The following is a 15,127-nucleotide window of genomic DNA, read 5'->3' on the forward strand; positions in this document are numbered from 1 at the left end:
GTCACTGATAGGAGGCACACAGCCTCTATTCCACAGCCAGCAATTCCTACGTTCAGACTCTCACAAGACCATTTTTGGGGCTTGTGCCTTCCTTGCTTTGCTGACCTGTAGTCCTGCAGCAATTGTTATTTATGCTCACCCATTTGATAGGATAATGTTGGCAGGGCAGCTCCTCAACTGCTCCTGGCATCTGGGATAAAGGCAGGTAAGGGAATGCCCCTGAAGTTCCCTATAGGGAACTGCTAATTACAGAAATTCTCAGCATGCTTCTTTTTACAAAGTCCTAATTAAAACAGAAGTCTCTTCATGAGAAATTATTTACAATGCAGGCCAACTACAGAACTTTTCAAATCAGTAAAAAAAGAACCTGGCACTCCCTAATGCCTTCAAAAGGAGTGGTGCCACATCTGTAGGAAACATGCACTCACTTTTTGAATGTAACATGAATATAGAACCTTTATTTCATAATGATCAGTTTAATGGCTGTTAATTTTTGCAGTCAAGCAGTCTGCTCACATATGTTGTGAGTAAAAGCATTTAGCTGCACCTTTGCTTACTTTTCTAAAAGATGACTAAAATACCACACTTCAGACCATCTGCATTGTTTAACACACACACTGTCTGAGAGCTGAAAGGAACAGAAAGCTGACATTCCTTGCAGCCTGATTTTCTGTTGTTCTCTCCCTTATTTTATGCTGGATTCACAGCAAATTCACTGGGTGACAATTCATGGAGCTGCTCCAGCTGGAACTCACCTGAGCTAATCTCTGCTGACTGTCTGCATCCCCCGGGGCAGCCAGGGCCTGCTTGGCCTCCTGGATCAGCATAGCAGAGCCTTCCATGACATCCCTTGCTGAATCCAACATTGCATGTGCTGCCACAGGGTCGGTAGTTGAAGCTGCAACCCCTCGTGCTGCCTGAGCCAAAGTCTTCAAAGCCTGAGCAGTTTCTCTGGCAGCAACTCCTGTGTTGAGATTTCACCAAGGATTCTATTAGTACCCTTAAAGACAACCCTTGTATTTTATGGCATGAATTTGCAGGCAGAGATCCCATTGCAAAATAACATTGCAAATGCAATTTGAAAGAAAATCTTCAAACATGAACACATTTGAAATACACAGCAGCATTTGCTTAGAGAAATGCCTGCAGCAAAGCCATAAAATAAATATCAAAGACCAAAGACCATGTTGTGGGCACAGCTCCATACCAGTGATTAAACCTTAGCAAAGCACTGAAAAAGAAGAAAATCTAAAACATGTAGGTGAGGAAAAACTCCCACTCTAAGCTGGGGGGGGGGAGTGATTGTCTGCAAGAATGGTGCACACAGGTTCAGAGCCATGGCATCTCTGCCCCTTTTGAAAATCCAGCTTTGGATTTTTTAGAGAATAAACATGACAATAGTTTAAGTTCAAGCAATTAAAAAAGAGATTATTTGCAATGGTACAACACAGGTTCAGAGCCATGGCATCTCTGCCCCTTTTGAAAATCCAGCTTTGGATTTTTTAGAGAATAAACATGACAATAGTTTAAGTTCAAGCAATTAAAAAAGAGATTATTTGCAATGGTACAACTTGATATAACTTTACATCACTGTGAACACAAGCATATAAAAATAACTGCGTGGAGTCACAGAAAGGATGTCACGAAATTAGTTTCTGTGGTGTGTTAGGCCAACACTGAAGAATATCCATCAACTCCAGCACTAATAATGGTCTCATTCTTCTATTTTTGAAATTTTTGAAAAGGAACTCATTGCTTTGTAGTGTTTCCACTTATCATCCACTTGATGATAAGAGATCTGCTAGATTCAACTATTCATTATCAGCTGTACTGATACATCTGAACTCCTTTGCCAGATACCCTGTGCTAACTTCTACAGAACTATGTGACAGAATCATGAGCCATCTTAATGCAATTACATCTGCTTCAGATGGAAGTAACTAGAAGTTATGGAGCCCTGATGTAATTATATCCAGTGAAGTGGTAATTGCCACAATGCATTTAATCAGTAATATTAGCAAAAAAAAATAAAACCTTACAGTAGCATTTGTATCAACAGCTTTCATTTCTTACAAATATAAGGACACAGAACATTTTAACATCTAAGAACAAACTTTTGTCCCTCCTGCAGGAGTGTTTTTCTTTTTAAGTGCTTTTGGTTTCTAAGAAGGATAGGTGAAAATCAAACTGCAGAATCCATGTGCCCACATTCCCTGTTGGCTTTACCTCAGACTGTGCAAAAGTGATCCATGAATCAGAGACCAGCTACATTATACATGGAAACTGGGAACACCCAGTAAGAGGGGCAGTTCTGAACATCACCAAGCTATCCCAACTGTGTTTGCATCCTGTTGCTTCAAAACATATCCAAAGGACCCTTTAAACCTCCTGAAAGGACAGAGCAACATCTCCAGTGGCACTGACCTTTACACTGCAACACATGTGAGTTCTGCCCTTCACAGAGTTTCAGTGGCACATATTTACCAAAACAACAGATGTCCCAATCTGTGCTGATTAGAGACACAGAGCAGATTGCATCACTGTTCCTTTACAAAGCACATGAATCACACCAGCAATTCTTAGTAACTTGCCACAATTCACTACCAGTATTTAAAAAAAAAAATGGAGTAATTGCTAGATTTAAGTAGCCTGTGATAACAAAACCTTTTATCAAATATTTAATGGAAAGCAGAGGCATAACAGAGATATTATGAATAAATACTACCTGTGTAGTGCTCATTGCCCTGAGCAGCACAGGTTAACAACTGGGCCATTGAGGATCCAACTGCCTTGGATGTGCTTCCCAAGTCCTGAGTGCATTTCTCAAGCTGTGAAAAATTGCAAAGGACAAAATTCTTTGAGTTTTAAGCTCAACACGCTTGTTTTTTAAATAGTACTAAAAAATTCCTCATTCCCCAAAACCCTCAACTTCTACCTCAGCTACTGAACACATACATAGTTTCTCTGAAACCCATGTTTTCCCTGTCCAGGATATAATAAATTAATATATTAGGTAATATGAACAACAAAACTATTTTTTTAATTAGCAGTGGAAGTAAATACCTTCATCTGAGGAGTAGGTTGGTTTTTTTTCCCCAAATAAACTACTTCACTTTCTAAGTCTACCAGGACTAGCTGTCCTAGAACTACTGAGTTGCCATCATTGTCACTATTGAAAAGAATTCTTTTTGACAAGACTGAAACATTACTGCTACTAAACTGTGATTTGTACAACAGAGAAGGAGGCCCTACAGTCCTACGAGTAATTCTACTCCAGAACATGCATCTGATGTAGTAGTAATAGTAAAATGTCCTCTTTTTAAAGAGAATTGGTGCAAAATCCTATCAGCATCATCACTATCCAAAGCCTCATGACTTGTTTTGACTCTAATATTTAAATTTTTTAACAGCTAACTTTGTTTGTTTGTTTTTAAATGAAGAACATCCTTCCTCAATTACAGTTTCTCCTGGGAGGGGTTTTAACTGTCCTTCCACAGCTGCCATCTTCGCATCCTGCAGCTCATTTTTGAGGGTCTGGACTGTGTTCAAGGCAGAATCGATCTCCATTGGGCCACAAGCTTCATGAGCCTGTTCACAGATCACATCAAGGGCACTGTTAGCAGCTGGAAGCAATGATCAGAAATAGTAAATGCCTCAGATATAACCTCCCCCTCCCACATTATTTCTCTCATTACTTTATAGGCCTCTGTGGGCACTCTAAGTGTTACACACCATGGACTGTAAACTCCTGCACAGTGTCCTTAGTCTGTGAAGAGAAGAACACGCTGGGAAGAGGCACCAGGGGAACGAGATGCCCTCAGGTTGTGTACACCTACCTTCACCCTGAGAAAACAACTGCCGCAGTCTGGACTTCACCTCAAGATTCTAACTATAGATCATGCCTAAAGTCACCCTGAACCCCCTGATGTGGCAGCCCACAGCCATCTGTATGAGCTGGACATTTTAACATGAGCTCAGGTGTAGTCACCTACGTGCTACAATCCTGCTTTTGGGCTCAGGGCACACACACACACACACACACAAGGAGCAGACTTCCCACCGATTTTACTTTTTAAGCCCCTACATAGTTTAGCAATCTGTGTGTGAAACACAGAGAGCATCTGCTTCCCTGAGTTTTAGAGATGATGGCTGCAGTTCACAATTACAGCAGTGGCCACAGCAGTGCCACAGCTGGGTTCTCTCTGGTTTGGCTGCTGCACAAGATCCGCTCTCTGTCCCTGCTCTCCCTCAAATGTAAGAGCAGCTCAGAGCCTTAATGTGCTGCTCTGTCCTCCCTCCTCCTGTTTTTCTGGTATGGAAATGCTAGCACAAGCTTTTCAGTTTTCTTGTCACTTCTCCCTCCCCTTTTTTATGACTCAGGAGCCACCTGGGAGTCTGAGCAAACTGCACAAAAGTGAGAACAGTGCCTGAGCATGAGCTATTCCCTTGGGGGAGACACAAAGCCATCCTGCTTTAGCTGATTAAAATCAGTATTTACCTACCTTCTGGGAGGCTGTTCGTAGCTCAGCTAAGCTGGTGGCAAGGTTCTTGGCACACTGACTGAGCTGCATTGCTGCTGCCTGATCAGTCACTGTGGGGACTGCAGCTTTAGCAGAGGCCACCATCTTACTTCCAGGCTGTTCAAAGAGCAACAGTGAACACAATTGGTTTGACCAGCTCATTTTCCTTAAAAGAGGTTTAAGGTTCAATAAACTGCTTCCTTCATCCACACACTCATGAGGTTTCTCAATTTTTCTTTAATGATCATGCACATCCCTCAAGCTGCAGCACCCTGTGGTAATTCCACATTGCTGAGTCCCCTGCAGCTTTACTGTTACAGTGACTGCTCCATTGATACCAATGTCTGCCTGAGGCCTTTGGGTGCTCATGTAGACTGCTTAAAAATGCTTAAATGTGCTCTTTTGCCATCCAGCATCCATGTGGCACAAGCAGGTCCAGGTGGTACAGATGGCAAACATGTCTCTGTTTCTAAACGTTAAACTCTGCCAAAATTCCACCAATAGAGAACTGTAATTCAAGCAATGGCTTTTCACAGGGATTACTGCTAATGCAATTAAAATACTTTGCTGATTCTTATCATCACCACTGTACACACATACAGCCAGAGGGGAGATGGATTGATCACTTGAATGGCCCAGAGGGAATCATACAGCAAAATATTTAAAACAGAGCAAGGGCATGGTTTGTGATACCTCTGCCTACATGAGACCATAAAAAACCTGCTAACAGCAACCACATTTCAGGCAAGACTAACTGGTGCCAAGTAATGATCATCTCACATGGAGAATTGTTTTTTTCTGTTTGTTTCTTATAATGTCAACAATAAACTCAACAGTTTTGTTATCGATGCTCAATATTCTGTCTTTCTATTCTATTTTTTAGATGTTTTGGAAAAAAAAGCACAGAGTCAAATTTTGTGTTTTGTCCAAAACTTGAATCTAGCTCCATTATGCAGGTTAATATCTAAAAAACCATAGTAATAGTCCCTTTTATTTCTGAAGAATTCTGGAGCTTGTTGCTGCAACACTAAATTTACCTTGCCTAAGCAGCATCTCACATATTCAGACCTTTACTTAGATGCTGAATTCTCTCCATCTTGATCTTTAAACTCTTTCCCAGAAGGCAAGTACTACAGCAATGAATGTTCCTTGTCCACAAACATTAGTTTTCTTGTTAAAAGTTAACAATTTACTGTTTATTTATCACTGCGTCTACTGCAGTGATTGATTCACTTCACCTGGAGGAAATTCTGGCTGGAGTTTATCAAAGCAAGCTGGGCACTGAGGTCTTCTGCCTGAGCTTGACTTCCTCTCACACCCTGCACCAACTGAGGAATGTGGTCTGCAACATTCTAAAAAAAACAAAGGGAAAAGATTTTAGTAAATAAATGAGAACTTAAAATGCTTTGACACTAAAACAAGCACTGTCCCCGCTCCCCTTAAAGACAACTGTAGCATTCACAGGTAAAATATTCTTGTGCCTTCACAGAATTCATTTAGGACTCCATCAAACCAAATTAGTATACAATAGGATTTTCTTAGAGATGGTCTACTTAAGAAATCTTTATTCAAGCTACTTTTTAGTTTAAGGATCCTACAAGACAATCCAAGGTTTTTATGCAGAATTACATACACCAAGTATTTCTAATTCCTTCCTTTGCATGTTCAAATACCAGTAGTGGAGGCGACAGATTTTTTTAAAGAGAATGCCCTGCTTTCAGAAAAAACATTGTCTTTTATCCATAAGCACCTCAGCCTACTTTCTCATGACTTTCAACAACACAAACTTATAGTATGGCAAGTGTGTATTGCTAAAATTTTACTCCTGGATTGTCCACATTCATGGTCCCTGTCCATCCATTCCACAATAACACTTACTTCAGTAGTGCAGTACTACATTATCAACACCACAAAAAGTAAAGGAGTAGATACTGAATCTTCTCTGCTAATAAATGAGCATCAGGACAGAATTAGAATGAACTGCAAACAATAGAGTGAATCACCTTGTTTTTTTTTTCTGATTCATACTGAAATAGCAGCTCTCTCCAACACAATTTTGAGATGTACTTGAGCTACCTTATTTAACTCCAACATTTCTTAGAAGACAATTGCTGAATGTTAATGTGGCTTTTAACAGTATCTTCTTTAATGGTTTTGTTCTTGTTCCCCACATAACTGCTCTTTGATGCAGAAGAAAATCCTTCTGCATTCTATTGTCTTTTTTATTTTTTTTTATTTAAATGTAATTTCTTTATTAATCAAAGCTAGAAGCTGATCTGCCAAATATAGCTTAAACACAAAAGAGAACAGCTTCTCATCAGACTCTGAATTCTAGCATTGAAACTACAGTCATGTGCTTGACTTCAGGCCTACCTTGAAAACTGTGGTCCTGACAGCTTTAGCTTCAAGCTAGGAATCATGGTAACCCCACAGTAAAGTCTAAAACTTATTTTTTATGGTGACATTTAAGGTGCCAGTTTCTTGGAGGTGGAATATCAGAATAGCAGGATCAGTTGTTAGTTATATAACCAATTATATAACCAATATGTTAAATAAGAACTTCACTCCATGATAATATAAATCACTGTTGCTCTTCCATCCCTCACTATGGAAAATTCAGGGGTTACTTTCTCTACACATAGAAAACACAACAAATACAGATTCACACAGGTAGTGTTGGAGTTTTTTAAAATCTCTTTTGGAGGTTGCAACAATATTAGGGAGGGTGATTTTCAGCTCCCCACAAGGCAGAGTTCAAGGGTTATTATTTGTCAGTGGGTTGTGCTGTGTTTACCTTGCAGCTCTGCACAAGTTGCTGGTGGGCTGCTGTGTTCTTATTTGAAACAGCTGCATTCTGAGAGGCTGCAATAGTCTGGGTAGCAGCAGCTGCAGCTTGTTTAGCTGCAATCTTTGGAGAAAAAGAAACAGTTAAATCAGTGGTAAAAGCCTGAGTAATTCAGAGGATGAAATACATGTTACAGGTAGCTCTGAGTGTAACAACTTTGACAGATTAATACACTATGTCCCTTGATTTGATTTGCCTTAAGGAAACTCAGAATTGCTCTTCTCTCAAGGTGAAAATGATTCGAACACTTATCCATCTCTAACTTGCCAACAAAGAAAAAGGTAGAATTAGAAGGATTCTACACTCTCACTCTTCCACAGCTTAGATGGCAGTCTGAGCAAAAGAAGTCAAATACAAACAGCAGAGATGGGCCAAACAATTGACTCCTTACAAAGGCCAGAGGAAACAGGCAAAGCAGATGCAGTGCTTCACCTGCTACATTAATACCTCTGAGCAAGGGCTCAAGGGAGCCAATTCTTACTGAGATTGCTCTGTGGCAAAAGCAAAGTTACTAAAATGACACAGAGACCCAAAATACTGGTATTCCTGGGTCTAAAAGCACTGATAAGACCTTCTTCAAATATCTAGGAGTGTTACTATCAACATCTCCCCAGTACAAAATGAAAAATTCAACAATTTATCCAAAGTATTTCAACACACCAACACCAACTGGCCCACTAAATACAACCAAGCATGAAGTTCACTACACACTTCACTCCTTTGTGAGGCCATATATATTACAACAGCAAAGCAAATCAAATGTTATTTTTATAAAACTTTCTTGCATGCAGTTAGAAAATGGCAGCCTTTATTTCCTGAAATACTCTTGATTTTTAGTTCTAGGCAGACACAGCAACTTGGTTACCTACTTAGATGAGCTTGTTTGTCTCATCTCATTGAATTTAATCAGACTACTGTAAAATCACAGTTGCAAACAAGGAATTTAAAAATGCTTCTTTTTTTAATCTATCTTTTCTTCATTTTGTCTGAGAACAGGAAGATCAAACCTTGCCTACAAGACAAGCCTCCAAGATATTTTATCCTCAGTAAATGGTCCTTCTCCCCCTCGGCTGTGCTACCAGATAGGATCTTTTTACTTTCATTCCTGCTTCTTTGATTCTGAGTACTTTACCAGATTAATTGGATATGCTGAGCTTGAATATAACTTTGTAGAGAAATTTGTATGACACTGGCAAATGTACTAGTAAAGCCACCCAAAGGTGTTGTGTGTAAATGACAGATCACACGGATAAATTAAAGCAGTAATGGAGCAGTTTCAGCTCAGCTGTTCTAATTTTCTGCCTAATGCCTTCTGAGTCAAATCCTTACACCACTTTACTACATCAGTGAAACAAAGTGCTCCATTTTCTGAGCACTGTGGTATCACACTCTACCATGTCTAACCCCCAGCCTTGTACTCTGAACTGAGTTTATGGTGCTATCATTCGGTGCTTAGCACTTTTACTGAAACAGCCATTTCCACTTTCTCAAAATTATCTGCAGATATTAGTTATCAAAAGGGAGCAAACTGAAAATTCAACAATATCTAGTTTCCAACCTCTAATCTGTTGACAATCTTCTTCTTGATGGCGTTCTGTGCAGCAGCATTGGTGGCCACCCGCAGTCCCTCTGCTGCTTCTCTCAGACGCTGTTGCTGATCCTCATTTTCAGGGTTGGCTGCAGCTCCCTACACAAGATTTCAGAGCAAAAACCACCACAGTCTCAGTAAAAGTTACTGGAGAAAACACAGATGAATATCAAAGCTTTAGTTCCAGACAGTGTCTGCTACATCAGCCTTCATTTTCCTTGTATTGTCTTAACCAAAGTTAAAGGAACACTAAAATATTGCAAGCCTTCAACACGGAAATTGCCAGTGAAAGGTTGTTACTGTGTGTGTTTGATACTTGGAGAAAGGGAGTTGAACATTTGCTTCATGCACTACTTTGGGTGCTTGGGAAAAAAGCCTTTGTAAACTGCTTCCCCTGTGATCTGTAATAACGGACTTGGAGAAAAGCAGGGTTTGGAAAAAAAACATACAGTTTTTAAAATTCCCAATTCAATATGCCTTGCAGTATCTGCAGTCCAAAAATTAAGATTTAACACAGCAGGTTTTCTCCATTTGAAGTCTGAGAAGTTACTGGGAAGTCAAGGAAATGCTCTGCAGCCAGGCATATGGACTGGAGTCCCAGCAGAGCACTGGCCCTGCTGCTGTAAAAATCATTCCAGTGCAGGATCTGGGAAACAATTCAAAGGGAGATATATTTCTCCCTAGTGGATTTAAAGAGGTTTCCAGCACAGAAAGAAAAGAAAAAGTTAAATCAGCTGGAGGAAACTGTTCCTAAGACAGAGAAGAGTTGCTCTGTGAATGGTTTCAGCAGGAGACTGCTGTGGTTCTGCTGTTCCGCCTGGAACTGGTACAAGGCTTTGCATCCCAGTGGTTATGGCTGGTGGCACTGCCCTGGATGGCCCGAGACACGACCACCCTGCACACAGGAAAGCAAAGCAGTGCAAGAGTGGGTTTTTAAAACCAAAAAACTCCAGGTAACTAATAACTTGGTTTTTTGCAACATACCTAGGATAAGTCATTAAATGCTGAACATTTACAGGATAAGAGAAACCATCTCTCCCACAGCCAGATCCCACCTATAACATCCCACATCCCGCTCCTCTTTGGGCACAACCCCACAAGCTGAAGTGACAGTGCCTTTCCCTGGTACCTTTGCAGCTTCCACCATGCGGGCTGTAGAGTCTGCCAGGAGCTTTGCAGCAGCCAGAAGCTTCTTGGAGTTCTCCATATCTATTTCTGCCTCAGCATCCGACCTCATGGCGTTGACAAGGTCGGAGGTGGCCTGTGCCAGCACCCGGGCCTGCCGCACCATCTCACCTGGGGACACAACTGCAGTTGGACCTCCTGCTCTCCACAGAGCAGCTTGGCTTTCAAAATCCACCATCATTTCACCAGACAAAACCGAAGTCGTGTTTGCCGAAGTATTTTTTTTTACTTGAAAGTGATACACGTGTAGTTCATAACTTGGGAGTTTTATAAACAATATCTTTGATCACAGTATAAATGGTGGAAGCCACTGTAGTGGAGATTAAGAACAAAACTGAAGTATTTGCATTCTAGATAGCAGGATAAAACCCCCGAATCAATATTTCCAGGTAATTTTGAATATACAGTTCAAGGACACTCCTGTCCCAAGGAAGACTAAAAATTTTGCTTTTTCAAATCACAGCCAAGATCTCACTCCTTCAATAAAAATTACCCATCTTGCATCTGTTCTTTTGGGGAATTATCTTCTGTTTAATATAAACTAAATTAAGAACCTTGTCAGAAGAGACTTAGCAGCATTAAGAGAGGGGTTTGGCCAAAAATAAGATATATTTATGATAATGGAGTCATGTTCTGGTCATGGTGAAGCACAGAGATGAAACAACAGTGCTTCTGAAGTGGATTCATACCCTTTCTAGAACAAATTCATTTGGTCACTAAAACATACACTTGGACTCCTTCATAAATAGACAGGAATCAATAAAGCCTTTGCCTTTCCATAGGTTATCAAATCAAGTTAGATGTATTTGGGTTTAAGGCCTCATTTTTTTCCAGTGCTCTTAAGAAATCATGGGAACAAAGACAATAACAGCTGTTTTCTCACGTGTAAAGGTGAATTGTGGGCATCAGAATTAAAAGACCAGACTCCTCTGGTCAGGCATAGGCCCAAAAAATTACATTTTTCTAGCTGTTATCAACCGTTATCATTCCCAGTATGAAATTTTGCAATTAAAACTTTCACCAGTATTTGCTAACTCAGCTCTCAGTCCAAATATCCCACTTGAAAAAAAAATCCCTTTAAATGCTCTTTCCTGCAGTATTAAGTCAGTAAATCAAAGAGATTACAAACAATAATTCAGCAGTCACAGGCTGGAGTCTCTTTGCTGTTAAAATTGCAACCACAGTAGAGCAATGATAAATTGGAAACACAGACTGGAATCTGAATAACTTCTACTAAAAATTAGGTATTGCAAAACAACATATTTGACTGGTTTTGACTTGACAGACAATAAATGTTATTCAAGATCACCTCTTTCACTGCATCTTTCTGTACAGGAGCTGAATCACGAATGACAGCAAAACACAAAACCTGACATGGTTTCCTGTGCACTTCTACATTAATTAAAATTCCTTAGGATACCTACAGAGCATTAGAAAACCTTTTCCACAGCCTTCAATTTGAAGATTAAAAGTGGTTTAGCAACCATTCCTGTGCATTTTTTAAAAATCTTAATTGCTCATGTTTCTCATAAAGATTCTAGGGTCAAAATACACTGAGATTTCACTAATTACTTCTTTGCATAATCCTCTAGAAGTGTCTGTATGGCTGTAATCACATTTCCTGAAAAAACAAACATCTGAAAGTTTTGCCTCTTAAATGTAACAACCAAGACAACTCTACAATAAAAGATTCATTTGTTCACATTGACTGTAACATGAACACAGTTGTGACTGAAATGTTTTCTTTCCTGGCCTTGCATTGATACAACATGAAAGAAAATACCAAAACTATACTATTCACCATAACTGGTGAGTAAAATCATCCCATTTTAAACTTTCTATGAATTGTCTTGATTTCTAGTTGATACTGCCCCTCCATATTGCTGCTACTTCACAACACTTAGAACTATTGAAATTTCACTGTTCTAAGTAATTTACTGGTTCTTTACTAAAAATTCACACTGGCTTGGTTAAACAGTAGGGATCTCAAGTTTGGGTTGATTCTAGAAGCTACACCCATTTTAGAAGCATCACATAAAAAAAAAAAAGCAGAAATAAGTTTCAAAACCTCAAAAAAAAATCTATGCATAGTAAAATCCACCACTGTGAAGTATTTGCCCAGGTGCCTGTCTTCATATCTGGAGCTGATACACATTGCTACACAATCCTGTGAAGTGGTAGAGAACAGACAAAATACTACAGCAATCCTTTAGCATGATAGGGATTGTTTTCCCAGAACGTTCACTCCACCCAGCACACAGCTATGGGCATTTTGCTGATTTAATATTATGGGTTGGACGAGCACCTCCCAGGCAACCAGCGGTAGGACAAGAGGGCTCGGTCTTAAGCTCGGCCAGGGGAGGTTTAGGTTGGATATTGGGAAGAAATTTTTTATGGAGAGAGTAATCAGCCATTGGAATGGGCTGCCCAAGGAGGGGGTGGATTCACTGTCCCTGGAAGTGTTTAAGGTGAGACTGGATGTGGCATCAGTGCCATGGGCTGGGAACCACAGTGGGGTTGGATCAAGGGTTGGACTCGATGATCTCAGGGGTCTTTTCCAACCCAGCTGATCCTGTGATTCTGTGACAGCACTAGTACACGCCAGAGAAGGATTTTTACCTCCTTCCTTTGCAAGGTGCACATCCCTGAGCAATGGGAAGCTGCTGTTCCTTAGGGGCACTTACCAGCATCCCCCATGGAGCTGAAGATGCTCTCTGTGACACACATGATGGTGTCTGTGGCCTGGTCGTAGCGCCCGATGGGCTCCCCCCTGCTCGCAAACTGCCGCACGTGCTGCAGGAGGTCGTTCAGGGCCTGGCTCACGATGCTGGCAGCTGCACTGACCTGCTTCAGCAGCTCGGTGTCGTCTGTGGCAGCCTGGCAGGCCCTCACACAGTTCTCCACCGAGCGGTCCACCAGCTTCCCAGCCTCAATCAGCTGCTCCTGGCACACCGGAGAGCTGATGGTGGGACTCACAACCTGCACGGGGAGAGGGCACGGAGCATTCAGAACAGGTTGGTTTGATACTAACACAGTTTTGGGGAATCCACAGCAGTGCCTTGGCACCCCGGGAACACCAGCAGCCTCACCTTGGCACAAGCCACGAGCTGGGAAGTAGAGAGTGCACACTGTGTGGCAGCAGCAATGACCCTGTTCTGCAGGACTGTGTCCTCAGCCACCTGTGCCACGTTCTTGGCCTTCAGCACCAACATGGCAGCAGCATTGGCAACAGCTTTGGCCAAACTCATCAGGACATCCTGGCAAAACAAAGGGAAAACTCAGTCAATCTAACAAAGTATATACTTTGTTGTTCATAAGATCAGATCTCCTGAAGGTAAGTTCTTTTATATGAAAACTTCAACATGTTGTTTGGTGTAAAGCAGCAGCCATAGCTATTGCTCAGAAACCCAGTGGTTTTCTGTCCTCAGTACAACCATTTCTGCATCTACATTATGAAGGTACTCCACTGAAGGAATATGGACTATCAAGTTTTCAATTGGCTCAGTGTCCATAAGAAGAAATCTTTGTCCCAATTTGAAATGTGCTTATCTTCACTTCCTGAGAACACACTATTAATACAAAACCATCTGGAGTTCACCACTAAACATGTGATAAATATCTGCAATAAGAGTGACAACCTCAAGGACAAAACTGCTGAGGAGAGACAGGACTCGAGTTGATAACAAAATTCAAGGATTAAATTGTGCTTAACAGCAGAAACAATTGCAATTGCATTTTTGAAAATGCCCTTTCCAACCACAATTTTTCCTTGTCCATGATGTAAATATAGTCCTACAAATCATTGCTCCTAATCAAAACAGGTCTTAATTCCAGCACATTTTTCCCTTGTACCAAAATAATTTAGTTCACTCTGAAGCTGCGACATTAAAACACACTCAGGTGTTAATTCCTGCAATGAATAAGTTCAAATAATTTCTTCCCATTTCCCCACTTAAAATCCCACATTCCATATACTTGAGAGTTTTTTAGTGTGATGGAGTCTTCCTAATGTCTATACTGTTAAAATAACCATTGAGTGAAAAAACCCAGACATGTTTTTAACAGAGCATTTAAGAACAATGGTCTTAAACTGCTAATAGCAAACACTGTTAAGTCATGAGGCATTATGATTTTATAATTGCTAATACTACTAATCTTAAAGAGATTTTGTTTGTAATATAGTAGTTTTCTTCTACTCAGTTCACCAGAAGGTTTTATTAACTTTTGGGTTGCACTCCTACATACAGACACAGCAAACACGTACGGGAAAACTACTCCATGTAATGAGGAGAAATCCAGTGCAAACAGCTCTCCATGAAGCATGAAAGCATCTGGATGATTCACAGAACCAAGTAGGGGTTCTTATGAAATCAGCACTCTGTGACTGTGTAATTAAAAACAACTTCAAAATGGATTAACCTCAATTAGTGGAGAGAAACTCCAGTATTTTCTAAGCACACTTTGGGAAGCCTGGCTTTATGCAGAGACCTCCTCATTAGAAAGCTGCCCAGCTCTGGCAGTGACAAACAATCCCCCCTCGTTACCTGGAACCTTTCATCTGTTTCATTCTCTCCAATTTGCCTCAGGAGCTCCCCACTTGCTTGTCCAATGCTTCCAGCTGCAGTCAAAACTGTCTGTCGAGGCTGCCAAAAGGTGACAGTGAAACACATTAATTCAGAGAAAATGAGCTTTACTTGAAGTTTAGATTTCCTCCAAGAAATGCTACACAGCTGTGCAATCAATACAGCCCCCAAAAAATTCACAACAGGAATACTTTGGAGAAATCTTTACTTTTCCACATGCACAACTGCACATCCATATTTCAGGGGTTTCATCTGATGTGTTCCCAGACAACATGCAAAGAACTTTGGAGAACTTGAATAAACTTTGCTGTCATAACTGCAAAAATAATTAAGGATGGAGAGTCAATATGATCTGAAACATCAGGAGATTTCATGTTCTTCGAAACATAAATACCTGAAGAGATCT

General features: G+C 40.6%; 1 protein-coding gene across 2 annotated transcripts in view; it reads right to left on the reverse strand.

The window, feature by feature from the left end:
* The window catches only part of TLN2 (talin 2), a 158,195-nt gene that overhangs the window by 59,252 nt on the left and 83,816 nt on the right, over nt 1–15,127 (reverse strand). For both annotated transcript variants that reach the window (XM_032699805.1, XM_032699804.1), the window contains 11 exons: nt 14,683–14,781; nt 13,228–13,395; nt 12,823–13,117; nt 10,083–10,249; nt 8,924–9,052; nt 7,315–7,428; nt 5,759–5,872; nt 4,503–4,637; nt 3,460–3,588; nt 2,726–2,828; nt 756–964 (listed from right to left, as the gene is read on the reverse strand). In XM_032699805.1, the coding sequence (XP_032555696.1) occupies nt 756–964; nt 2,726–2,828; nt 3,460–3,588; nt 4,503–4,637; nt 5,759–5,872; nt 7,315–7,428; nt 8,924–9,052; nt 10,083–10,249; nt 12,823–13,117; nt 13,228–13,395; nt 14,683–14,781 (1,662 nt within the window). The remainder of the gene's footprint in view (nt 1–755; nt 965–2,725; nt 2,829–3,459; nt 3,589–4,502; nt 4,638–5,758; nt 5,873–7,314; nt 7,429–8,923; nt 9,053–10,082; nt 10,250–12,822; nt 13,118–13,227; nt 13,396–14,682; nt 14,782–15,127) is intronic.

This window comes from Chiroxiphia lanceolata, chromosome 12 (assembly GCF_009829145.1).
Source record: "Chiroxiphia lanceolata isolate bChiLan1 chromosome 12, bChiLan1.pri, whole genome shotgun sequence".
Taxonomy (NCBI): Eukaryota; Metazoa; Chordata; class Aves; order Passeriformes; family Pipridae; genus Chiroxiphia; species Chiroxiphia lanceolata.